General features: G+C 41.6%; 1 protein-coding gene across 1 annotated transcript in view; it reads left to right on the forward strand.

Annotated features, from left to right (window-relative positions):
- The window catches only part of LOC115777456 (junctophilin-1-like), a 95,099-nt gene that overhangs the window by 28,354 nt on the left and 39,306 nt on the right, over window positions 1–27,439 (forward strand). The window contains exon 3 of the mRNA XM_030725362.1: window positions 17,051–17,169. Within this exon, the coding sequence (XP_030581222.1) occupies window positions 17,051–17,169 (119 nt within the window). The remainder of the gene's footprint in view (window positions 1–17,050; window positions 17,170–27,439) is intronic.

The raw sequence follows: 27,439 nt of genomic DNA on the forward strand, positions 1-27,439 counted from the left end.
ACAAGCGTAAAGAGCACATTTAACACAAAGTCAGAGATTTGCTGTCTCTCAGCCAAGAAAGCTGGCTTGACTTTTTACCGTTGGAGAAAAGACGTTAAAGATGTACTATTGTAACGAGAGCACCACTCCTACTCCAACAGTCACCACAAAGAAAAAGCAACATACAGTTATCTCACTCTGATAATTTCTCAGAACACTTCTTAAAACTGATTTACAATGAATTAAACCTATTTATTAATTAACTATGAACTGATTTCTTAACATAATAATGTCTTTACATTAAAGACATCACACTCCCTGCTTGATATAATCACATTATATCACAACAAACATCAATACAACATATTTAAACACTTTTTTGCTCTTGCTTCAAGCATACTCATTGAGTCTCTGAAAGCAGAACCACAATCTCTGAGATTGGTCTTAGGTAAACCTTGGGAGTTCCTTCTTTCACAATCCGTACTTCTACTTTGCGGACCTTCTTGTCGTTGCTGTGAAAGGCTTTTGTAACTAGTCCCATAGGCCATTCGTTCCTGTTAACTTGGGCATCCTTTAACAGGACTACGTCTCCTTCTTTCACATTTGGCCTGTTTTCAGTCCATTTTGCACGACTCTGTAAAGTGGACAAATATTCTCCTTTCCACCTTTTCCAAAAAGTGTCGGCAAGGTGTTGCACCCGTTTCCACTGCTTCCCATACAATTGTCCTGAAGAGAAGTTCCCAGAAGGGGCAGAAACCGTATCCATCTTCTGTGTGAGTAGCATCACTGGGGTGAGTATTGCAGGACAGTCTGGGTCGGTGGATATTGGGACAAGAGGTCTTGCATTAATAATCACCATCACCTCTGCCATAAAGGTACTCAAGACTTCATGATTGAGACTTGTTGGTCCTTTCTGTAACAGCATTGCATCCAGAATGCGCCTTGCAACCCCAATAAGCCGTTCCCAGGATCCTCCCATATGCGACGCATGAAGGGGGTTGAAAACCCAGGAGCATCCTCTTGCCTGGAGGTAGTTTCCCACTGCTGTGTTGTCTGTGTCTAAGCCCAATTCCTTACATGCTCCTACAAAATTGGTGCCTCTGTCTGAGCGCAGAAGTTTGGCTGGTCCACGAATAGAAAAGAACCTTCTTAAGGCATTTATGAGATTGTCTGTAGACATGGTCTCAATGAGTTCGATGTGTACAGCCCTAGTTGACATGCACGTGAAGAGCACCGCCCATCGTTTGCTCTGGGCACTACCACCTCTTGTGTGTCGTGTTACAACTGTCCATGGCCCGAAAACATCTAAGCCTACAGTGGTGAAGGGAGGTTCGGGGGTTACCCGGTCTGCAGGTAGGTCCGCCATTTTCTGGGCCTCCATCTTACCTCTCAGTTTACGGCATGTGATGCACCTATGAATGACTGAAGACACAAGACGCTTACCTCCAACTATCCAGTAGCCAGCACCACGGACAGCTCCTTCGGTAATGTGTCGTCCCTGATGAGCCACTTGTTCGTGGAAGTGTCTCACAAGTAGTGTAGCAATGTGACTGGCAGATGGAATAATCACAGGATGCTTTTCATTTTCCTCAAGTTCAGCAGAGGAGAGACGGCCACCAACACGTAAGAGCCCATCTTTGTCCACCACTGGATTGAGCTTTTTAAGACTCGTGTTTTGTGTTTGCCTGTTTTCCTTCCTTGGTGTTTTTCAGTGTCCTTTTGAAAGCGTCATGTTGGACAGCTCTGATGACAACAGCCTCTGCTTGTTTGAGTTCATCAATATTTGGCAATTCATTGAGACTTCTCCATCCCTTTTGTTCATTCGTCTTCTGTTTGAAGAATGAAACAACATGATTTTTACAGAGTGTGGTCCAGCTTGAGTATCTCTCAAAGCGTTGAGAACCTAGGCATGACTCTGATGTTACAGTTATCAATGCCTTGACTTCTAGTCGTATCTCTTTATCAGTTTTGGGTTCAATGAGTGGGAAAGGGTTGGTCTCATATAACTCTGCAGATTTGTCTGAATACAGAAAAGCTGGGCCTGAGAACCAGTTGCTGTGTTGCAGCTCGGCTGCTGGTATAGACCTCGTGGCTTGGTCAGCTGGATTTAGAGCAGTTGGGACATAATGCCATTGGCTAGGGTGTGTGGATGCTCTAATGCGCGTGACCCTGTTGGCAACATACATGTAGAACCTTCTTGAGGAGTTGTGTATATACCCTAGCACAATCCTGCTGTCAGTGAAGAATTTCACATTGTCCACTTTTATGTCCAGCTCATCTCTGATCAGCTCAAACATGTCAACAGTGAGCACGGCAGCACAAAGCTCAAGGCGTGGTACTGTGTGTGCAGGGCGGGATGCAAGTTTTGACTTCCCCATAACAAAACCCACGTTGTTCTGTCCTTCACTGTCAACAGTACACAGGTAAGCCACAGCTCCTATTGCTACAGTAGAGGCATCAGAAAAAATACACAGCTCTTTCTTTATCATTGAACTCAGTGAACCTGGACTGTAGCACCTTGGTACCTGGAGGTGTTCTAGAGCTTTCAAAGAGCTTCTCCATGAAAGCCACATCCCTTCCTTTTCTGCGGGTAGGGGTGCATCCCAGTCTCTCTCATCAGACGACAACTCTCTGAGCAGCGCTTTACCCTGCATTATTATGGGAGCCATGAAGCCCAAAGGGTCATAAAGGCTGTTGACTGTAGACAATACTCCCCTTCGTGTGAACGGTTTGACTTCATTGGATACAGAGAAAGTGAAGCTGTCATTCTGCAGGTTCCAACACAATCCTAGGCTCCTCTGAACTGGGAGGGGATCTACTCCGAGGTCCAAGTCTTTGAAATCCTTTGCGTGGTCCTCAACAGGGAAAGCTTCCATCACCTGACTGCAGTTTGATGCCACCTTGTGGAGATGCAGATTGGACTCTGCCAACATATTCTTGGTTCTCACAAGCAGGTCAGTGGCCTCCTCTGGCGTGGCGACTGATGTGAGCCCATCATCAACATAAAACTGTCGCTCTACAAACTGTCTTACATCTGAGCCATGTTCTTGTTCACCCTCTTGAGCAGCTCGTCTCATGCAGTAAATGGCTACAGCAGGTGACGGGCTGTTCCCAAAAACATGAACTTTCATTCTATACTCGACCACATTTTTTGTGATGTCATTGCTCTCATACCAGAGATAGCGAAGATAGTCCCTGTGGTCTTCGCATACAAGGAAGCAATAAAACATTTGCTGTATGTCAACTGTTACGGCTATGGGCTCTTTTCAAAACCTTAACAGTACCCCTAGCAACGAGTTGTTGAGGTCAGGTCCGCTAAGGAGCACTTGGTTGAGGGACATTCCATCACACTCTGCACTAGAATCAAACACGACCCGTATTTGGTCCGGCTTCTGTGGATGATATACACCAAAGGTTGGCAAATACCAGTGTTCTTTACCTTCGGGTAGAGGTGGAGCGAGCTCAGCTTGATCGTTATCCAGCATTTTCTGCATAAACTGGAAGTAATCTTTCATTTCTGGTTTCTTCTCCAGATTCTTTCTGAGTGAGCAGAGGTGTTTCAGGGCTTGCTGTCTATTGTTCGGAAGTCCTATTCTTGGGGAACGAAAAGGTAGTGGCGCAACCCAACTGTTCTCATTGTTTTTATGAACTTCATTGTTCATGAGAGCCAGGAATGTTTTGTCCTCTATAGAAAGTCCCATTTTGTCATCACAGTTGGATCTATGTTGGATCTATGCCCTATGTTGTCTGTGACACAGGCGTGGCCTATGGTATCCACACAATTTGTGACTGCTGTGGTGTGACGTGGTGCTGTGGCCCCATAGTCCTCTTTAATGTGAATAGTGTTCAGACATAAGTAGATGGAATAATCAATAGAATACTTGATTACTCAAATCAGTCTAGTTACTATCTTAAATCGTTCATAATCAGATGGCTCCACTATGGGCTTTGTTTGTTGCAATAGCTGGATCATGGGTATCATCCGTGCCCCGGCTCTGTGCACTTTCTGTAAAGAGGATGTTTGCAGCCTGATTTGAATCTTCTTCCACACTTTGGACAAACTTACCAATTTCATTCAAGAGAAGGAGTTCATATTTTGGAGAGGGCTGCATGTTTAAGGCAAAAGGAGGCACACCAACTGTTTTTGTCCTCTGGGATTTTTAGGGACCGGTTTTGGTACTGAAATGTTGAAAAATTCTGATGTTCATACTTTGTCCACTGTACAATATAAAAAGCCTCTTCAACATTTATCATGTACTGTATGCTAAATAGAAAGGAGAGCATTTGAGGCTTTTGCTTATTTGCATTAGATTAAAATGAGCTGTGTCAAACAGAGCCTCAAAGCAGGTATCTTGGCATGTGAGAGTTATCTTGGTTCTTGGAAGTGTTTCTTTGTTTCATTTCAGCCTAGTGTTGGACAAATTTATCCTGGCCCCTCTCTGCAGGGCTTCCTGATTGTCTGTGCCTCAACCATAAGGCTGACTGTACAATGGAAGACTGGTTTGTGAACAAGTAAATGGACTAGTTCTTATATAGCACTTTTCTACTCTAATTGAGCACTTATACAACACATTTTGCATTCACCCATTCACACAAGCACTTCCATATATATCTAAGCTAAGTGCTTATTATCTAACATTCACACACATTCACACTCCAATGCTTGCGTCAGAGAGCAACTTGGTGTTTGGTATCTTGCCCAAGGATACTTTGGCATGGAGCCCGAAACAGCCAGGAATCGAACCACCGACCTTTACCAACCTGCTTTGCCAACTGAGCCACAGCCGCCCAGCTGTTCAGGACACCGCCTGAACAACAAACTGAAGCCTGGCATTTTGACACTGGCCTTTTCTCACTGACTTCACAGTTCTGATCTTGGGGCTACCTCCAGCTTTTGTGTAGTCCATGGGTACGTGCCACATCAGTGTAACAAAAGTGACACAGTCACAAGAAGTGCACCTTTGTTATTGTGCAGCAGTTTTTTTGGTTTTTTTTAACTACAGTTACTAAGCAATACTCAGCATGTCCCATCCCCATGCAGCAATATGGGGGTTGTGGCATTGGAGCAGATCTGATTAGATATAGATACGTCTTACAGTAGCTACTCATATATATTGTAGAGGGATTTGTCTCTGTGGGCCTTCTAAGTTTTGTTAAACTATTCAATGTTATATCCCATTGCCTGTGCATCACTCACTCATTGATTTGCGCATGAAACCTGCTTGCTGTCCTTTTTTCTATCTGCCAGTCCTGACAGGCGAGTTGTGAACATTTGTGTCTGCTCACTAAGATTTCTGCACACAGAGCTCCTGAATGTTTGTGTGTAACATATTCCGGCTATATTGTGTCTGCTGGAGAGGTTCCAGTGCTGCGCCAGGAAAAAAGAACATCTATTCAGCTTCTCCTTCTCTGTGTCTTCACTTATGCGTTTTAATGCTGCCAGTGTCATAATAAAATACACTATAAGGACAAATGTATTTGTCCAAACCTCTTAATCTTTGAATTCAGGTGTTTTCAGGTGTATAAAATCTAGCACCTAGCCAAACATTTGTGAAAGAATGAGCTGAAAAGCTTCTTGAATTCTGCATGGTCCTGTAATAGGATGTCACCACTGCAAAAAGACAGTTGGTAAAATCTCTTCCCTCCTGGATATTCCACAATTAACCAAGTTATTATTGCTAAGTGTTAGTGTGAAGTAGGAACCAGAGCAATTCAGCCATGAAGTGACAGACCATGTAAAGTTAAAGAGCCCGATGTGCTGATGTGTATATAATGTTGCAAAAGTTAATTTTTTGTTTGCTATAACTAAATTTTCTTTTATGAACATGGAGCTTGTGTGTCATTATTTGTTACTGAACAGCTACATTCACATTATGTAAGCAGACAAGAGGCACATGTTCACATCTTACAAATGCTTCAGTGCATTCAGATATTAGTACATGCTCACATAGACTAACTCAGTAACAAGAGCTGGTAGTAGAATGGAGAAAAGGCAGACATAGCTGCTGCATGCTGGTCAGAGCTCAAACATGTATTGAAAGGTTTCAGCTTGTGTTATTGGCTGGGATGGCTGAACTTCAGGTTTCTCTCCAATGCATGGAGTGTGAATGTTAGCTAGAAAGCACTTAGGCACAGAAAAAATGGCTTGTATGAATGAGTAAATGAGGCATTTTATATAAAGCACTTTGAGTGCTCAAGTAGAAAAGCATTATAAAAGAACCAGTCCATTTACCATTTTTCATCATCTGAGGGAACGAGAGTGAAGGAAACAGTGAGAGTGTTGTGCAGGAACAAAGTGAGGAAGGACAGGTGCCTCAAAAGAGTAGCTGAGTGGGCTGGTGAGAGGAGGAGGAGTAAGGAGCCACATTATTGAGTAAGTGTGTGTGTGTGTGTGTGTGTGGGGGGGGGGGGGGGGCATCAGCAGCAGTGCATGCCTAAATAAGATGAAGATTGATTATTGATTAATTTAACAAGCTCATATTCCCATTATCACTAATGTGGCACCAAGAGCTGGTGTGGTGGACCTTCTTTACTTTGATTTGCGAATCAGCAGTGAAGGAGTGGAAAGGGGAGACTAGCAGCACAAAATGCCAGGAACTGATGGCTTGGCCTTATCTCAGTCAGAAGTTATGTGCCCTGTAGCAAATATAGAATCACCAGTTAACCTGACATGAACTGTTAGAGGAAGCCAGAGTAGCTGGAGAGAAACCACACAAGCACAGGGAGAACTCCTTTTTTCAGCTATTTTTGTTAAGGACAGCCACTAGAAACTGTGATTAATCAGTGAAACAGAGGTATTCATCATAGCAGCCCTGTGCCAACAAAACCACATTGTGCGCAAAAAGGAGAGACAAGATCCTGAGACCAGCAACTCTTTCTAGATGCACCCCTTGGCTGAATCTAGACATTTTGCTCATAAAATCTTTATCCAAATCAGTAACAAAGGTATCTCTGGAGGGAGTCCCAACACCCACCAGAATTTAGTCTGAGTTAATGCACACCAAGCTCTGACTATGGTTCTACAGGGACCAAATAATTTGTAACACTCTCCAACATAGCCTTATATGGACAGTAACTCTCAGCCTTATAATCAACATAGCATCTCCAACAGAACACCCTAAGGGGTGTGGTTCCTCCTGATTGCAGTGACCTGATGGACACTTTTCCAGGGAGACTGAGGATGTGATCATCCTGAAATTGAAGCACACCCTCCAATCTGCCCTCTTAAACTGTGACTGCCACCCCTGTTTACTAATCCAAAGTCCCATTCAGTGTTGTTGAGGTGTGTCAACCAGGACATCCCTACAATATCCGTAGTCTTAAGAAACTTGGGTTCTCATCTCTCATCTCATCTACCCCAGAGGCCCTGCCGCAAGAGTTTTTTATCTACCTTGGTGACTTCAGCCTCAGTGATGGGTGAATTGTTGCCCTTGTCCTCCGACTCTGCTTCCTCTAGAGTTGGATTGAGAAGATTCTTAAAGTATTGCTTGCACTGCCTGACTATATCCTCATTTGAGGTCAGCAGTACTCAAACTCCCAAATATGCTGTGGGCAGAAAGTTGTTTGCCCATCCCAAGTCACCTGACAGTTTGCCAGAATTGTCTCAAGGTCAACCAAAGTCTTGCTCCCTCACTGAACTCTTCCCACACTCAAATTTTTTGCTTCAGCCACTGCCAGTGGTTCACTTGGCTTACTGGTACCTGCCAGCTGCCTGCAGAGTCCCACAAGTCAGTGAAGCTTGATAGGACTCCAACTTGACAGCTCCCTGCTGATGATGACAAAATTATTAGCCCCTCTATTCTATTCTGAATTTTAAAGCTTTTGTCAAAATATCCCCAAGTGCTTTTTTAACAGAGCAAGAGATTTTCAACATAGCATTTCTAAACATATGAGTTTTCTTTAGAAATCATAAATTATCTATTTGCACACAATGGAATTATTTCAGAAAAAACAAAAATGACCAGGGTCAGTATTATTAGCCCCCTGAAAAACTGATCCTTTAAGTCATAGCATAAACCACTGCTGTGCGATGATATGTTTTAACTTTTTAATGCTCAAAGCTTGCAAAACTGAGGGTTACTGTCCAGTTTGCACACAGGATAAAAACTTCAGCGAGCATCATGCCAAAAACAGAATAAATCAGTTTAGACTTGAGAAAATAAATTGCTAATGCTCACAAAACAGGAGATGGATATACAAAGTTATCACAGTATCAAGAACTGGAGAATTAGAAATCATCTTTGAATCATCAACAAATCCAGAGAGGGAGCCACATAGTACAGAACTGCAATATTTCAAAGACTCTGGTAAGAAAACAAGAGAAAGATGTGTTTCAAGATCCCAGAGCAACATTCAAGACAGAAGAAAATATTCTAAAAAAAGACAATCACTAGAACCCTGCACAGGAAACCAGACCAAGAAAAACTCCAGTTCTGCAGAAGAGACACCTTCAAGCCAGACTTAAGTATGCTAAAGACAACCTGCAGAAAGATTATACTTACTGGAAGTGTGTCCTTTGGTCAGATGAGACAAAACTAGAGCTCTTTGACCATAGAGACACTGCTTGTGTTTGGAGAAAGGAAGAACAGGCATACAACCCAAAGAATACCATCTCCAAAGTGAAACAAGTATTATACTGTGGGAATCTTGAGACGTGGAAGAAATCATGTAGAAAGAAGGATATGTGAAGATTTTGAAAGAAAACCTGATACAGTTAGTAGCAAAAGTGGATCTGGATCATCGCATTGCCTTCCAACATGACAATAACTCAAACATATGCCACTCCTGATGAAGAACTACCTCCAGAAGACCAAAGTGAACATGGCCCCGATTTGAATTCCTTTGAAAATCTGTGGGGCAAACTAAAGACTAAGGTACATACCAGAAGACAAAGAAAAAGTCAGAACTCTGTTGAGCTGAGTATTCCTTTAACATCAGCTAGTAATAGCTTCATGAATTTCTTCAAATAAAATTTTAACCATTAGATATAAAATTATTCACAACCATCTCATATCATTATGTACACCTACTTTTGATACTACTGATATTTATTTAAACTCTCCAATTGAGCTTTCTGAGTTAACTTCAGTAGATACTTCCTCCAAGCCATCAATGTGTCTATTTGACCTCATTCCTACAAGACTGCTCAAACAAGTCCTACCATTAATTAATGCTTCAATCTTAAATATGATCAATCTGTCTTTATTAATGGGCTGTGTACCACAGGCCTTCAAGGTGGGGGTAATTAAACCATTACTTGCAAAGTCACTTACACATCACTCAGCAGCCTTAGCTAATTATAGGCCAATCTCCAACCTTCCTTTTCTCTCAAAGACTCTTGAAAGAGTAGTTGTAGAACAGCTCACTGATCATCTGCAGAGGAACGGTTTATTTGAAGAGTTTCAGTCAGGTTTCAGAATTCATCACAGTACAGAAACAGCATTAGTGAAGGTTACAATGATCTTCTTACAGCCTCTGACAGTGGACTCATCTCTGTTCTTGTCCTGTTGGACCTCAGTGCAGCTTTGATACTGTTGACTATAACATTTTATTACAGAGATTAGAGCTTGCTATAGGTATTAAAGGTACTGCGCTGCAGTGGTTTGAATCATATTTATCTCATAGATTCCAATTTGTTCATGTAAATGGGGAGTCTTCTTCACACACTAAGGTTAATGGCACTATGTAAATATTATAATTATAATGGCACTATGTAAATATTATAATATTCTATAATTCCATGTAAAAGTGTGTATAGTGTATAGAGTATAGTGTATAGTGTGAATTACTTATTTTTATTCTTCTTATTTATATGTGTGTGTATATATATGGTTGCAGGTACAAAATACATTTCACTTGCATTGTACTGTGTATAACTGCGCATGTGACAAATAAACACTATCTTAATCTTAATCTTAATTATGGAGTTCCACAGGGTTCTGTGCTAGGACCAATTCTATTTACATTATACATGTTTCCCTTAGGCAGTATTATTAGAAAGCATTGCATCAATTTTCATTGTTATGCAGATGATAATCAACTTTACCTATCAATGAAGGAAATGAGTTTTTATGAAGTTTCAAATATACTCATGGTATATGTTTGCTCTTACCATCTTTACATTTATTTGCCTGAGAAATCTGTCAGACTGGAGAATAAACATTGATTAATGACACAGAAGCTCATAATGTTTGGTGTCAGCCAAGAACAGTGTGTTCGTTCTGGGTGTGTCTCTAACAGATTATCAATAACAGACACCAAGAGTCTGTCTCGGAGAATGGTCGGCCATGGACGGAGACCAAACAAATGACAAAGACTCTGAGGTCATCTGAACACCCAGCTGTTGAAATTCTGTTTTCCACATTTTGTTTTGTATATGATGTAACCAAGATTGATAAACTTTGACTATATGAAATCCTGAGCTGAAGAAGAGTGTCAGTACTTCATGTCATGTCCAGCACCACACTGGACATGGACATGCATTCTGACCCAGGTTAATCTAAACTGTGTAAAAATGGCTAATTCAATTTAATAATTGAATCCTTATTCCGTTGTTTTGTGTCATTCCTGTTTGATGAACGAACACGCAGAAACCAAGTAAAAATGACCAGTTCTTAGTTTTCAACATGTGGGGCGTCACTGTTTGTTGAAATACAGGTAGGTAACCAGCTGTTGCCTACCTGTATAAGGCAGAAATTAGAAGCACTTAATGTGGAATATATTTTTTCAACTGTTAAGGAACTGAGATGTTTGAACACCAGGGTTATAATAGTTTTGTATTTTACATTATAGTTTACTTTTCATTATTATTAGTTCAGTATTTTCATGCTTTGTCAGGTGCAAGATTCAAGGTGCAAGAGTGACAATTGTGTAATAAAAACTCGACAAAAGATCCCATTTAAAGAAATATATTCAACAACCAACTGTTCACAGACAGCAGCACTACCTGCTAAATGTGTGTAATATTAAGGACACACATGAACATCAACAGGGAGAAACAAAGAAAAACAAACTCCCAAACTCAAACTCTACAATAAAGTTCAGCGTCAATGCAGTAGGTTAACAACACCTACATGTGGTGTCTGACAAAAACAAACTGAACTGTTGGAAGGAGTCAAAGGTCAAATCCAGCTGAATCCACATGAAGCTGCTCATTGAGCTAGCTTGGTTAGATGCTCGCTAATTAGACTTCAGCTGGGTCTGAGCAGCCTCTGTACACAGCCCCGCATTTATGTCTGCATTTATGCTTGTGTATCTGGATTATGTGTGTTAATTACCTTGTGGTCGTGTGCCTTGTTTTCATATGCGGTGCCGGCTTCTTCCCTCTGAGTGCTGCCTCGTGTGCGCTTCTCAGGTGGACTTTGATGTTGGAGGTTTTCTGCTTGAGAAGTTATCATATACAACAAGACACTCGCTTGTCTGTGCTATCGTACTCTGTATGGGACTCTGCTGCTTTCTCAGCGGAGACCACCGAGACCAGCGCGGTGAGCACGCACATAGTTGCGGCGCTCCCAGCTTAAACTACTGGAGCAAAAAAAAAAAAAAGATTTCATATCACTCCACAAGGCTTTAAAATAAAATTTAAAAAAAGGTCATTTTATCTTTAATTTCAGTTCATTTTAGTTAGTTATTTTTTCCCTTTTAATTATTGTTTCTTATTTCAGTTAACGAAAACATTTTTTCAATTTCAGTTTTCATTATTTCGTTCATTTTTGTTAACTATAATCTTGTTGCACACACTGTACACTAACACAACTGATGACCACCTCCACACATTATGGCTCTGTCCACCAATACAAAACTTCTGGAAAGAAAAAACATTTGTGTTTTGATTTCGTTTGAATTAAAAATTGACAGTTCAGTTGTTTTAAAAGTCTGTAGATGAGAAGTTATTGTTCGTCCTGTCCCGATGCAAGTGGAGGTTTTTAACGTTTGTGTACCACCTGTGTAAAATGATGCAGTCCATTTGTAGTGGTGTGACAAGTAAAGCACGTTCTTGTATAACTCAGTGCATTTATTCAATGTAGCACATTAGATAGTAAACTACACGAAGGAGCACAGTACCGTAAACATCCTCATTCTCACTCTGTCTGCAGTTTACATTTCACTTCTTATCGGCAGCTTCATCTAGTGGCATGGAGTGGTATGACACTATCACACAACATTTCCTCCCTTCTTAAGGTTTGAATTTCCTCCCAAAGAATATTTGAATGGAATTTACCAAAGAGGCTAACCCATTAGGAAAATACATTTGAAAATTATCTGCACATTTGTAGCAACAGCACTGTAAATCAAAGGTACTAATAATAAAAAGTAATCCTGTAATTTTAACAAAATTTTCTTTCAACATTACTCCTGTACTGAACAAATTAACCCATGTTATACTTAAAGACTTTTGTAACCAGCATCTGTAATAAAATTTTTCTTAACCCTTCCATAATCTTAGGTGAAAATTATCAACATGTTTTTACACAATGTTTATGACATGACAAAATCTCTGTGCCAACTTGGTTTATATTTTGCACATGGAAGCTTCCCAAGAGGATGTGAATCGTGCTGGGCATTTTCCAGTCCTGTAGCAGTAGGGCCCTTTTCAGCAACTGGAGCACAGTGTGCAAGGTGGGATGCATTCCAAATCCTTCCATCACTCAGCATATAGGTGTGTTTACCTTTAATCTTTTTGACAGTTGCAGGAGGGGTGAACCTAGGGTGACCTTTTGGAACGTGCAGTGGATTCCGTATCCTCACCCTCTCTCCTATCTGGAATGAAGGCACCTTTGCACCGTGTTTGGCGTCAGTGTAGCGTTTCCTTTTGGTTTGATGTTTCAGGACTTCCTGTTGTGTCATGTAGTGGAGATGTGGCAGGAGACAAAGGGAGTATGTTCAGTTTAGTACACATTTTCCTGCCAAACAGGAGTTCATATGGAGAGGTGGAGGTAGTCGCACGAGGCATTGCACAGTATACTTGAAGCCATTCTAACACATTGGCTTTCCACGGTGTAGATTGTTGGATTGCAGTTTGAATGCAGGTGCAGAGGGCGCGATGAAACCTTTCAACGGCTCCGTTGGCAGCTGGATAGTAGACAGATGTTCTAGTATGAGATATTCCTCTATTCTGGAGGAATGATGCAAAGGCTTCAGATGTAAACTGAGTGCCATTGTCTGTCACAATGTTCTCAGGGTTGCCATGATGACTGAAAACATAAGAATTGAACAACGTCGTTCGTAGTGACAGTGTGAGAAAGCCATCTCAGGCCATTTAGAATAATAATCAGTCAATGTAATGGTAAATCTGCAGGAAGGAATAGCCGCAGTGGCGGTCCTAGCCTGTTTGGCGCCCTGGGCGAGCATCCCCGCCAGCGCCGCCCCCCCAATAGCGATCGCCTCAGCAGCGCCGACCGCACTATTCCACTTGGGGGGTAATGAGCACCCTCTGCCTGCTGTGTGGTGAATTCTGCCATGGTCTGACAGTTTTTAACAGTAGGTCCCCCCCCATCACAGGCACACTCTTTCTTTTAAATTTTTATTTGAAAAAACATGGAAGAAACTGAAATATTACACAGCTTCTGCTTACCTTTATCTTTTGCTTCTTTCTTCTTCTTTTCTCTTTTCCCTAAACTGCGCGCCTGATGGCTTTGACCTTTTCCTTTCCATCTGCCGTAATTCGTACTGAAGTGGAATAGGTTATCACCGCCACCCATCCCCGGGGTTGTCAGATCTGATTGACAGTAGCCAGCCCAACACAACAAAACCTCCATTGAAACTCATGTTAATAGCACCATGTGTGATATATATTTAAATATACACAGCTTTGGGTAAGTTGTTAAAATTTTGGCTGCTTTTCACCATATTTGGTAGGTTCTTAGGAAGTTTTTAATTGTAAAATTGTATATCTATATGATTTTATAATCATATATATATATATATATATATATATATATATATATATATAATATATTTATATATAAATATATATAATATATATATATAATATATTATATATATATATAAATATATATAATATATTTATATATATTATATATATTTATATATAATATATATAATATATATGTGTGCATCTAATTTTATTAGATGCACAGATTCATTCTATACGGAACCCAAGGGACATGGGGAAAAAACATGGGAGGAAAAAGAAAGAGAGGCAGTTCTGCAAGATCTCGCAAAACTTTTCAATATTAGTAGGCCTACATACGTTTCACGTTAATCTTGATATGGCGGTGTCAGTGAGGATGAAAGATTTGGCGAGAAACTGCAAGCAAAAGTCACCTTTATTCATAATTCAGTTTTGTTACTGTTGGCCTTAACCATGCCAAAACTGTACAGGCATGAATGAATGAAAGAGAGCGAGACAGTCAGCGGGGTTCATTCATTCATGCCTGTACAGTTTTGGCGTGGTGGCCTTCGGGAGGTTTCCCGAACAGGTCAGAATATTTTTTGCCTGTTGTACGATAAAAGGCCTCTCCAAACCAAGCTCCCGGGCTGAATTTCAGCCCACCTCTGTTTATGCCTGTACAGTTTTGGAGTGCTTACGGCCAACAGTAACCGCTGAATTATAAATTATAATTATAATTATTATAAAGGCGACTTTTGCTGGCAACCTCTCGCCGATCCTTTCAATGTCCTCAGGGGCGCTGCCGTATCAAAATTAACACGGAAAAGCATTTGAGATCTCGCAAAAGTTTTTATTATAAGGACATGCCCTTCTGCGTTAATCTTGTTACAAACACATACAGCGCTGCCCCGCCCCCTTCTCCTCTTTGCTGTCTGTCAGACCATGGCAGAAAGCTACATGCACCACACAGCAGGCAGAAGGCGCCCATTACCCCACAAGTGGAGCAGTGCGGTAGGCGCTGCTGCGGCGATCGCAATGCGTTGGGGGGAGGGGGGCGGTCATGCCGCCCTAGATGAAAAGCCGCCCTGGGCGGCTGCCCATATCGCCCATATCAGAAACCGCCACTGAATAGCCGTGTCAAACGGTCCTACAATGTCAAGTCCAAGTTTTTTCCATGGCCCGTCTGGCAGCTGTACAGGCTGAAGAGGGGCAGGGCGGGTTTGGGCAGTTTTGTCATTGGACTGGCACATGACATGATGTTTTGGCAGCCTGAACTTGTGAGTCCATTTCTGGCCACCAGTAGAGGTCTCTCAAGCGCTGTTTTGTGTGCACAATTCTTTGATGACTTTCATGTGCAAGTGTAATCAGTGCATGTCTGACAGAAAGTGGTGCAATGAGTCTCGTACCTCTGAGAATGTAGTTATTGTAGGTGGAGAGTTTGTCTCTGATCTTGTAGTAAGGACCAAATGTATCAGTGACATCAGTGCTGCAAGAGTAACAGTTTTACCTAATGTCAGATCAGGTTCGAGCAGAAGTCTCTCTTATGCTGGAGTTGGAGCTGTGTTTGACTAACTGATCACGGATCATTTCCTCTGTCTCATCAAAGTCACATTAAAAGCAAGGTCACGTAAGGCAGTCACATACTGCTCAAATGTCTCATGTGGTGCTTGTGCTCGCTTTATGAAAGCATGCTGTTCTACAACAATGTTGACTTTGGGCGAGAAGTGTTTTTCCAAAGCAGCAACAGCAGAAGAAAATGTGTCACCAGTGTTTGTTAGGCAGGAGAAAGTTCGTTGTCCTTCGGCTCCTAAGCAGTGTAATAATGTCGCTCTCTTTCGGGCGTCAGGCCAAGCATTCTCTGTTGCATTAATTACCAGCAAGTAATTGTTGAACATATGCATCCACATGTTGAATGGTAAAGCATGTTCTCCTGGGAAGGGTAAAAACAAGGGCAGTGGATTAGCAGCCATGCTAATTCAGTAGGAAGAAAAAAAAAACATCAGCAGAAAAAACACCCGCAGGATCCCATCCTCATCACCAATTTGTAATGGTGTGACAAGTAAAGCATTCTTGTATAACTCAGTGCATTTATTCAACGTAGCACATTAGATAGAAAACTACACGAAGGAGAACAGTACCATAAACATCCTCATTCTCACTCTGTCTACAGTTTACATTTCACCTATCGGCAGCACCTAGTGGCATGGAGTGGCATGACACTGTATAACACCATTCAATCAAAAGCACCTGTTTTGGAGGTGTTTGAGCTGTGCTGTGTTGTGTTGTTGAAATTGAGCAGAACATGAAACACAATTAGTTAATCTCTTTGCTTTTATTTATCTATTAGACAGACATCAAACGTAGTGTGAACGTTTTAAAGGCTTGCAGTTGATGAAAGCCTCGAGGTCTGAGGGGAAAGAAGCTGGAGAACTGAGGCTCCAGCATAACACGAGCAGTTCACAAACAATTAGAAATGAGAAAAAAAAAAATAACTGATTAAGTCGTGTTTTAGACTGCTTATTCTAGCGGATCTGTTCTGACCCAAAGTACAGCCGTGACTGGTTCTGAGTGACAGCTTTACAGCAGACAGCTGCTCCACCTCTTTCAGGTATTGCGTACTGGCACAGAATCTTTTAGTGGGGTACGCAGTACCGGACCGTACCAGCTTACTTTCACCCCTGCTTAAAGTCCCATATCACCCCAACAGAGCACTTCACTCTCAGACTGCTGGCTTACTTGTGGTTCCTAGGATACCTAAGAGTAGAAAAATAAAAACCATCACATTTCTATATAGCTGCCTTGCATGTCAAGCTTTCTAGCTGCATGGCACAGACAACTGCCCCTGTGAAATGGACAGTGTACCTTAGTACATTGTCCATTTCCATTCCAACTGAGCACTCAGAGCTTTATACAACACGTTTGCATTCACCCATTCACTGTTTTCTACTTCAAAGTGCTTCCTGTCTAACATTCACACACATTCATAATCTGACGGTTGCACTGGAGAGCAACTTGAGGTTTAGCATCTTGCCCAACGATACTTTGGTATGCAGACTGGAGCAGCCAGGAACTGAACAACCAACCTTTCAATTAGTAGATGACCTGCTCTACCTCCTGAGCCACAGCCAGGAAACACTACCAAATAAACCAGATACAGCAAAATGGAGGAGACTACACTGAGTGTGTTAGTTACTTGTGTGTCTATATGAATTCTTGCAGGACGTCCCACGCCAGGGTCAAAGCAGAGAGTGCAGACCAGGCTGCACAGTCAGCCTGTCAGGATTCGGATATTGCCAGAACTGTGGCCAGAGAGCTCTCCCCAAGTTTCCATCAGCCAGGTACTGTAACAGCCCAGCAACGTAGCACTTTACTATTCTTACTTCCCAATCAAAGCACTTTAGAGGAGAAGCTACGTTCAACTGTACATTCATGCAGTGCTTTATTCTAAACACCTTAAGCACTTTATTTACCACGCATCCTATTTTAGTGTAGGTATATAGGGAAAGATATATGGGATTTGTAAATAACATTTGACCTCTGACCTCTTCTACAAGGCCAAATAAGGTCAAAATTTCATTAGGTCAAACTTTGAGAAATGTCTTATTTTCAAAACTGTGCTTAAAATTCTGCTTCCTTTGTATTTGCAACATTTAAGAAACAATGCTGCTATATGGGGATTCCAAATATAGTTTGCATCCAAATATTATGGAACATTTGACTTCTGATCTCACTTTTACATCTGCCTTTCTTTTAAGTTTACCCCAAAATGCATTATATTTTTAAAGAAAGTATTGTCAAGAAAAAGAATCCATGGATCCACACAAATAAAGAGCCTATCCCAGCTGCCACAGGTCAAGAAGCAGGATACACCCTGGAGAGGTGTCCCGTCTGCTGCAGGGCTAACACACAGACAGAATGCCAGTCACATGTTTGAAAATCATCAATTAGCCTAACCCTCCTAAACCCTCTAAGTCCATGTCTTGGGCTGAAGGAAGCCAGAGTACTGGGAGAGAACCTACACAGACATGAGGAAAACATGCAAAAGCCACACAAAGGCCCAGATGGTGATTTGAACCCAGGACCTTCGTGCTGTGAGTGCTTATTTGTTTTCTTAACCTAACTAAGAGAAAAAACTAATTAAGGGGCACTTATAGGCACATAAATGAATGCCTGAGTAAGAAAAATGCTGACATCACAAAGCAGGCATGCGTATTAGATAGCATGTGGTATAAAAATAATTAAATAATTAGAGAAACCGCAGAACTGGATATGTACAGGTGATGGATTCCTGGGAGAGGTGCAACATAACCAAACAATATTAAGTAAACCTGTAACAGTGTTGTGTGCCTGATGTTAGCAAAATCTCTTTCCAATGACTGGTCAACATTTATTGCATAGCTAATGCCAACGTTAATGCCAAGAGAGTTCTTTATTTTTTTTTATCGTTTTTGATTATTTGTATTACAAAATTCTGATGATTCTAATTAATTTTTTTGCATCACCAAAGCTAGAAGAGCTAAGAAAGAATGTACATACTGAGTAACATAACATACCAAACTGGATCAAAAAGCAGCAATAAGGACAATAAGGAGATTTCCTACAAGTCTCTCAGACCTTTAAGGGCCCTAAACATGCAACTCAATGGCTGTGTGTGAAAGTGAATAAAACAAAACAAGTGGTGCCAGGTACAAAAACCCACCCCGGCAGACATTTTAGACATTTCTGTCTCACAGAGGTGTCACTCTCCAGACAATGAATCACAGATAAAACATAGGTCCTATTGTCCATGCCCATCTTCCTTTGACCTTGACCTTGACCTTGAGGTCATGGTCAGTGAGATTCAAACTCAGATTTTTAGTAGACTCCATAGTGTAAATTTGAACATCCTAGGTGACATTGTTGCGTTCACAAGATATTCATGAAAACTTCATGAAAATTTACCTCTAATTTCTGACCTTGACCCAATTATGGCCAAAATGAATCAGAATCTAGTGGTCACCGGCCATCTTTTGTGTAAATTAGGTATGAATCGGACTCGTAGTTTTGCTGTAATATTGTTAACAGACAAACATACCAAACACAATACCTTGTTTCCCCCTCCAGGGGAGAAGTACGGTTACTGGGATTATTTTACATATACTACAGTCCTCTAATGTCTAACTGCTACCTCACCGAGGAGACATCCAGGAGCTTTCTTAGTTGTTGGAACCACCTCAACTGACTCTTTTCAGTGTAGCGTAGTAACAGCATACTCTGAGCCTCTGCCAGATGATCAAGCTCATCACCCTTTGAGGCCAAGGCCAGACTCCCTGTAAAGATGCTGATTCCCGCTGCTTGCAGCTGCTTATCTTATTCTTATCTAAAGCATGTAAAGGTAGCAACAACCAGTAAAATCAGCCAGTAAATCAGCAGGCTCACCTTCATGCTTCACCACAACAGACCAGTATGGTGCAGTGTCCACATCACTGGACACTGCACCATACTGGTAAAAATCAATAAAACAATCAAAAAAAGAAATCAAATGATGAAATCTACATATAAGGAAAAATGATAACAGAACATACTGGTGAGTTTCACATCAACCACCTTGTACTATGTGCAAGCTGTCAAGAGACAATACAGCCCCAAACATGACAGAGCCTCCACCTCTGCTGACCTCCTCTGCATATGCCAACAATGATTTGAAGCAAAAGTTTCCCATTGGGACTCATCACTCCATCAGACCTGTCTGTCCTGTTCTTGTAATTTGGCTTAACTCGGCCTTTATCTCCCTGCTTCCTTTAAGAATGACGTCTTGAGAGCCACCCTTTCACTGACCTAAAGAAAATTTGACCTTATTTGACCTTGAAGACGAGGTCCAAAGTAACATGATATTTAGAAATCCCTTATATCATTCTCTGTATACCTATATGTTGTCAATGCAAGCAGTGGCTGTAAGAAACAGTTTGAATAGCTCTCTATAGTATTTTTATCACTTTGACCTTCAGAAAAATCCGTTGATTTTGAAGATCAGAGATCAAATGTCATATTTTAAATCTTTATACAGGACTTTTTAAATGTTGACAATACAGACGACACCACACCACAGAAGGCTTTGACAAATTTCAGTGAATAAAGCATTAAGTTGACCTTGAAGATGTTGGTGGATGTAAGCCAAATATGAACTGAGTGTTAACATAATCCTACGCTACACCACTACAAAGTTTCATCAGGATTCATTCAAAACTTTTTGAGCTGTTAGCAAACGCTACCAGAAACATAACCTCCTTGGCAAAGATAATAACTGAAGGAAGAGTGTTACATACCTCATTATCATTGCAGTCAGATATTTCTTTACTGTAAAAGTGATCATCTGTTGCTCAATGGAGAGTAAATCGGGCTCTGTAGGTACACTGCAGTCAGCCACTGCAGAAGCTTAATGTCAGCCTGCCTTATCCATTGATGTGTGTTTGGGATTATTGTCCTGTTGGAACACCCGGACGTGTCCACGTTTCAACCATCTACGTGTTGCTTTGAGGTGAAGTTGAAGAATTTGGAAGTAGTCCTCCTACTTCATTATTCCATCCATTTGTACCAGTACCACTGACAGCAAAACAGCCCAGAACATGAAGCCTCCTCCAAACATACCTCTTGGTATTGTGGACAATCTTTGTTTCATCAGACCATAAAACTTTTCTCCAGTAGGCATTTGGCTTGTCCATGTGGGCAGCTGCAAATGAAGGTGTCAATTTTGGAGCAAGGGTTCCTCTTGGTTGGCACCCATTCAGTAAACTGTAAATCTTCCTTCACTGTGGACAGTGACACTGGTGTTCCAGCATTTTCCAAGGTTGAGCCTTGTTTGTTAAACCGTTTTCTGTCATCTGAAGGTGACAGTTTGGGTTTTCTTTCAGACCTTGGCAACTCCTTTCTGATCTCTGAGCAACATTCTTCCTTCTTCAGCTTCCACCACTTCACTTTCCTCTTCTTGATATCCACAGTCATCCTATTGACTGGCATCCAATGCTGCCTAACTACACTTTTCCCTGTCACCATCTTGTAGTCTTCTATCTTTCAGATTGCAGCTTGTTCATAAGATGTAGTCCACCTGTGTGCACCTTCCTCCACTCTTGTATGTCACCCTACATTCCTCCCTCTTCTTGAACTGCATGTTAACCACAGCAATTTCCATAATTTTCACAAAAGCTGCTACCATCTGTCCTTATGCACTTCTCTCCTTAACCCAGTACCTACCCAACACATCCTCATCACCTCTGTTCCCTTAACATACATGTCTGCTCCAATTACCAATGTCTCTCCCCCTGGGTGTAATGTTCTTGTCTTATTTATAATAAAAGAGCTTGAAGAACATTGGGCTAGCTTCAGCTAGCCATTTATTAAAAGACTCAGACTTGACATGTAACATGAACTGCCATCTTAACTCTTTGTCTTCTTCTCCACACCTCCCCTACGTGGGCTCTCGTACAACACTGACACCTGCTGGTGACACCTTAGTTAACACTTATCATTACATCCCCCTTTTTTTTTTCAGCTGCTTAAAAGATTACCTCAGTGTCACAGCAGTTATTCCTCATTCACATAGTCTTCACTAGCACTTACATATTAAACAGAATGCAACAACATACATGTTTCAGTAATGAATTTTCCTTGTGTCTTGTAACTCAATGTATGCATATGGCTCAAAAGAAATATATTCAAGCTTGGTATTTTCAACACATTTCAACAAACAAACTAGCATTGGTCTTTAAAATTACACTATGACTCTTTCACTTCCTGTAACTGTAACCATTAGGAACACATTTTAACACATTAAAGTCAGCAACGCTTTACCACTTTCTTTACACAGTTAACCCGTTACTTCATTCATATTTGTTCTATGAGCCTCTCAGGTGGTTTCTTAGGTCGAGTGGACCTTCTGAGTGTTACAGTCACTGGCAATGATGAAGAAGATTCACTGTGTTGCACTTCTGTCGCAACATTCTCTTGTTCCCATCCTGTCTCTTTCTCTTGACTCTCACCATTCTGAATCTTTAACAGACTCCTCCTGTTTCTCCTTAAAACTTGACCATTCTCTGTCTCGACAACAAACGATCTGGGTCCTACCTCTTGCAGTACAGTTGCTTTTCTGTCCCACAGCTCAGGACCATCAATCCTCACAACATCCTTTTCCTGCAGAGGCACCAGATTCCTTGCTGTTTTATCATAGTTCCTCTTCTGTCTTTGCTTGAGCTTCATCCTTTTGTCAGCCCACTTGTTGTCACTCCTGTAGCCATCCTTCCTTGGCATGTGAGGAAGTGTGGTGCGCAGTTTGCGACCCATGAGCAACTCAGCAGGAGATGCTCCACATTCCAGGGCAGTGGCTCTGTAACTCAATAAAGCCAGGTAAGGGTCAGCATTACATTCTCTCGCTTTTTTAAACAATCGTTTCACAACCTGGACCCCTTTCTCTGCCTGTCCATTAGCCTGCTGATACAAAGGGCTAGAGGTGACATGTTCAAATCCGTACTGAACTGCAAAATCACGAAACTCACTGCAGTCAAATTGTGGACCATTGTCACTCACCACACAATGGGGAATCCCATGTCTTGAGAAAAAACTTTTCATGTGTGTGATGACAGACTGTGCTGATGTACTGGAAAGCTGCGCTACTTCAGGATAATTAGAGTAGTAGTCAACCACTAGAAGATGGTCCTTTCCATGTAGATGAAACAAATCAGTACCTACTTTTTGCCATGGTGCAGTGGGAAGATCTGCAATCAGCATCGGCTCTTTCTGTTGCTTGTACCGATGTTTAAGACATGTTTCACACTTTTGAACCATCTCCTCTATATCTCTGTTGATTCCTGGCCAGTACACAGCTTCTCGCGCTCTCCTTTTGCATTTCTCCACTCCTAAGTGTCCCTCATGAATGCGTTGTAGCATGTCTCGACGCATAGACTGTGGAATGAGAATCCTGTTTTGTCTCAGAAGCAGACCATTAGCCACACACAAATCTGCACGCACAGGATACCAACCCGGACAAACACCTCGTGACCATCCATTCTGGCTCAGGTGAATTACCTTTTGCAGTTGCGGGTCTTTCGCCGTCTCCTGCGCAATTTGCTGTAGCATTACATCTGATGCCGGGAGAGAAGCAGTCACCATGTTTATGTGCATTTCAACATCAACAGACACAGGGCTACACTGTGTGTCATCACTTGGAGCTGGTGCTCGTGACAGTGCATCCGCCAGAACAATGTATTTGCCTGGTGTATAAATCAGTTCAAAGTCATACCTTTGTAGAAACATCATCAGGCGTTGAATCCTGGGTGACATGTCATTGAGGTTCTTTTTTCTGATTGCTATGAGCGGTTTGTGGTCAGTTTCTACTGCAAACGTTGGTAAGCCATAGACATAACTGTGAAATTTTCCACAACCAAACACTAAGCCCAAAGTCTCTTTTTCAATCTGAGCATAACGTTGTTCAGTCTCTGTCATTGACCTTGATGCATACGCTACCGGCTGCCAACTGTCCTCTTGCATCTGTAGCAAGACAGCTCCTAAGCCATCTTTTGAGGCATCAGTGGAAATTTTCGTTGGCCTTGTTGGATCAAAGAACATGAGCACTGGCTCAACAGCAACAGTCTGCTTTAATCTCTGCCATTCGTCCTCATGTCGCCTTGTCCATTCAAACACCGTGTTGTGACGTAGCAACTCTCTAAGGCATGTAGTCTTGACAGCTAGGTTAGGAATGAACTTACCTAGGAAATTAATCATTCCCATGGCTCGCAGTACACCTTTCTTATCAGTAGGGGCTGGCATGTCAAGTACAGCTTGCACTTTTGACTGATCAGGTTCCACCCCTGCACTTGTGATCTTGTCACCCAAAAAGGTCATTTGCGTGACCCCAAAAAGGCATTTGTCCCTGTTCAGTTTGAGTCCATTCTTTTTGACCCTCCCCAAGAGTTTTGTCAACCTTTCATCATGCTGCTGCCTTGTTGTTCCCCAAACGACCAAGTCATCAATATAGACTCTGGTACCTTCAAGACCCTCAATTACAGATTCCATAGCTCTGTGAAAGATCTCTGGAGCAGATTTGATGCCAAATGGAAGCCTCAGAAAACAGTAACGCCCAAATGGTGTGTTAAAGGTGGTATATTTGCTGCTTTCTGGGTCCAGTCTCAGTTGCCAGAATCCATGTGAGGCATCAAGTTTACTGAAGAACTTAGCTCCAGCCATCTCACTCATGATTTCTTCTCGTTTTGGAATCTGATAATGTTCTCTTTTGATGTTTTCATTGAGATCTTTAGGGTCAAGGCACACTCTAATGTCACCTGTATTTTTTTTGACACATGTGATAGAGTTGACCCAGTCTGTAGGCTCTTCCACACGCTCAATGACACCCATTTGCATCATTCTTTCCAGTTCTTTTTTTAAAGCTGGTCTAAGTGGCGCTGGTACTCTCCTTGGAGCATGCACTACAGGCTTGGCATTTTCTTTCAGCTGAATTTTGTAAGTTTGGGGCAATGTTCCATGTCCTTGAAACACAGAGGTAAACTTTTCCACTATAGCAGAAGTCCCTTCACAGTGCTGCGGTGTACCACTTTTATTTTGTTCAGCTATCTCCAGGCTGTCTGTGTTTATCTGGTAAATCCTTTTAACCAGACCTAAGTCTTCTGATGCTTTGTCTCCTAGCAGCGATTCATGTCCAGCAGGCACAATGGTGAACAGCAGGTTGTGCTGTTTGCCTTTAGCTGTCACCTTTAGTTTACATCCCCCTTTTGTTTGAATCGGCTGATTATTATAAGCTTTCAAAGGAGCGATTTTTTCTGCAAACCTTTTAGGCTTCTCTTTCAATGTCTGGAAATCCGTTTCACTAATCAAGTTAGCTTTGGCTCCAGTATCAATTTTGAATGTCACCACCGTCCCATTAACTAGCAAAGGAACAGTCCATTTATCATTAGCTGCTACATTAACCATTTGGCTTACATCAGCTAAGGACTGCACAGTCACATTTTCACCATGTGACACCGTCTTTATGAAAAAGGTTTCACTCAAGTTATCACTGTCATCAATGTCTTCCTGGACTGTATGCACGCTTTGTTCCTTCCCCTTTGAGAAACACATTTTGGTGAAGTGATTCAGTCCCTTGCACTTCATGCACCGTTTACCAAAGGCAGGACACCTTCTAGCTTCATGTTTTTCACCACATCGCTTGCAAGCGAACATCCCTTTATTATTCATTTTATTCCTGTCGGCACTGTCATTAAACTTGCTCCGCTGCGTCCTTTTTGGCGCCACAGCGTTCACTACGCCATTTTGTTGGTGCTTTTCTCCTAGCACAGGGCCTTGAAATGTCTGCATCTGGCATCGTGCTAACTCAGCGGCTTGACATATTTTAACAGCCTCGGCTTCTTTTCATTAGTCCCAAAAACTATTTGATCTCTTATCATGGAGTCTTTCAGATCGCCAAAGTTACATGACTGAGCTTTAATCTTGAGGTCTGTGAGAAAATTATCAAATGACTCACCCTGTTGCTGTAGGCGTGAGCGAAACACGTATCTTTCACACGTTTCATTTTTTTTTGTCAGGCAGTGTTCATCAAACTTCTTTACGACCTTGTCAAACTTGTCTTTGTCGGCAGGTTCAGCAAACACAAAAGTGTTGAAGACTTCTATCGCTTCTGGGCCGGCAACGGTGAGGAGCACGGCGATTTTTCTTTCCTCTGCTCGTCGATCTATTCCGACTGCCGCCATGTACAGCTGCAAATGCTGTTTGAAAGCTCTCCAACTTGCATCCACATTTCCAGTCAGCTTCAGCGGACCCGGCGGTTTTACTGCATCCATCTTGTTGTGTTGCTTCCTTTACTCGACCCCGATCCTGGTACCATGTAATGTTCTTGTCTTATTTATAATAAAAGAGCTTGAAGAACATTGGGCTAGCTTCAGCTAGCCATTTATTAAAAGACTCAGACTTGACATGTAACATGAACTGCCATCTTAACTCTTTGTCTTCTTCTCCACACCTCCCCTACGTGGGCTCTCGTACAACACTGACACCTGCTGGTGACACCTTAGTTAACACTTATCATTACACTGGGGACACTCTCTACCACTTCATCAATCTCATTCCTGAATTCCTCTTTGTCTTCTGGCATCCAATCCATGGAGCATAAGCACTGACACCATTCAGCGTCACCCCTTCGATTTCCAGCTTCAAACTTGTGAATCTGACACTCTTCACCTCCATAACACTGTTCACGTACTCTTCCTTTGTGATTACGCCTACTCCATTTCTCTACCTAACTACAACATGGTTGAACAGCTTGAATCTCTCTCCAGTGCTCCAAGTCTTTAAGTCTGCTGTATGACTCCACCATGGAAATACCATGACATTCATACTATGATATGTGTATGTCAACTTTTGACCACAACTGTAAAGTTAAATGATTTCTTTATATCCTCCATCTCCTCATCCAAATGTGTGCAAGCTTTCTTTGGTTGCATTTCCTTTGGTATATCGGGCTACACCATCCAAATCAGATATTAGAATATTAGATATATTAGAAATATTAGAAATTGTCAATAACATGTATACATGTGTCTGACCCTTGATGTGATCTCATTTTCCTCAGTGAACTGCTTGAAGTGCTTGCATCATGCTTTCAATAAGTGAGTGTAATGGAGACTGGGGGTTCCATTACCTTTACCTGTTTAGATTGTTTAATGAAGGATTGATTTAAATGAGCTATATAAAAAAAGAACACAAATTAATTGTTTTGAGCATTCTTTGAGTTTTGAGTTAGTTTGTGTTAAAGTGACAGTTATGAAAGGTGGAGAAATGGAGGGGGACTGGCCATCCTACCTGTATAGAAAGAAAACCTTAGAACGGTTCACAATTACCTGTTTCATAATTTTCATTATGTGTTATAAATGTTAGGTGTGTTAAGGTTAGCAGTACTCACCTTCTCCTGGTTGTCTCTTCAGCAGGATGTGGAGCAAAAGATTGGAAGGTACTCAATCACCTTCTTATGAGCCCCTGGAGCAAACCAAAGTGCCAGGTTAGGGGAGTTTAGAGTAAAGAGTTTTAATACAGATATATAAAATCAACTAACAAAAAAAAGCATGCTACTGAATTATGTGTATGAATTTGTATATATGTAAATATTCCTTCTTTGTGTTACATTTTGTTTGGTTTTGGAATGTGATTATTTGGTTTCCATTTGTTTGGCTACACCCAAACTTGGACCATCCTGGATGCTCACCTGTGGCAGGGAGACTATAAAAGGAAGCCATTTACTTGTAGAGTTGTTGTTGTTGCTGCTGAGGTTGTTGTTATGTTGATGTCTTTGAAATGCTCTTACTTATTTAATAAAGACCACAAGTTGATGAATTTTATTCCAGCTAGTGATGGGTAGTGATGGGCAAAGCGAGGCTTTCTGAAACACTGAACCGTTTGAAGCGATTGTGCTGGAATTGTGTCGAGGCTTCGAAACAATCTGAAACACATCTCTGTAGTGACACCCAGTGGCTACTTTAGCTCAGTCCACATCTGTAACAATGAAACGCACAAGTGCTGAACAATTATAAGCGAGGGTACTTATTACACCACACTATCAATAATTATGATCCG

Source organism: Archocentrus centrarchus, unplaced genomic scaffold, assembly GCF_007364275.1.
Source record: "Archocentrus centrarchus isolate MPI-CPG fArcCen1 unplaced genomic scaffold, fArcCen1 scaffold_54_ctg1, whole genome shotgun sequence".
Taxonomy (NCBI): domain Eukaryota; kingdom Metazoa; phylum Chordata; class Actinopteri; order Cichliformes; family Cichlidae; genus Archocentrus; species Archocentrus centrarchus.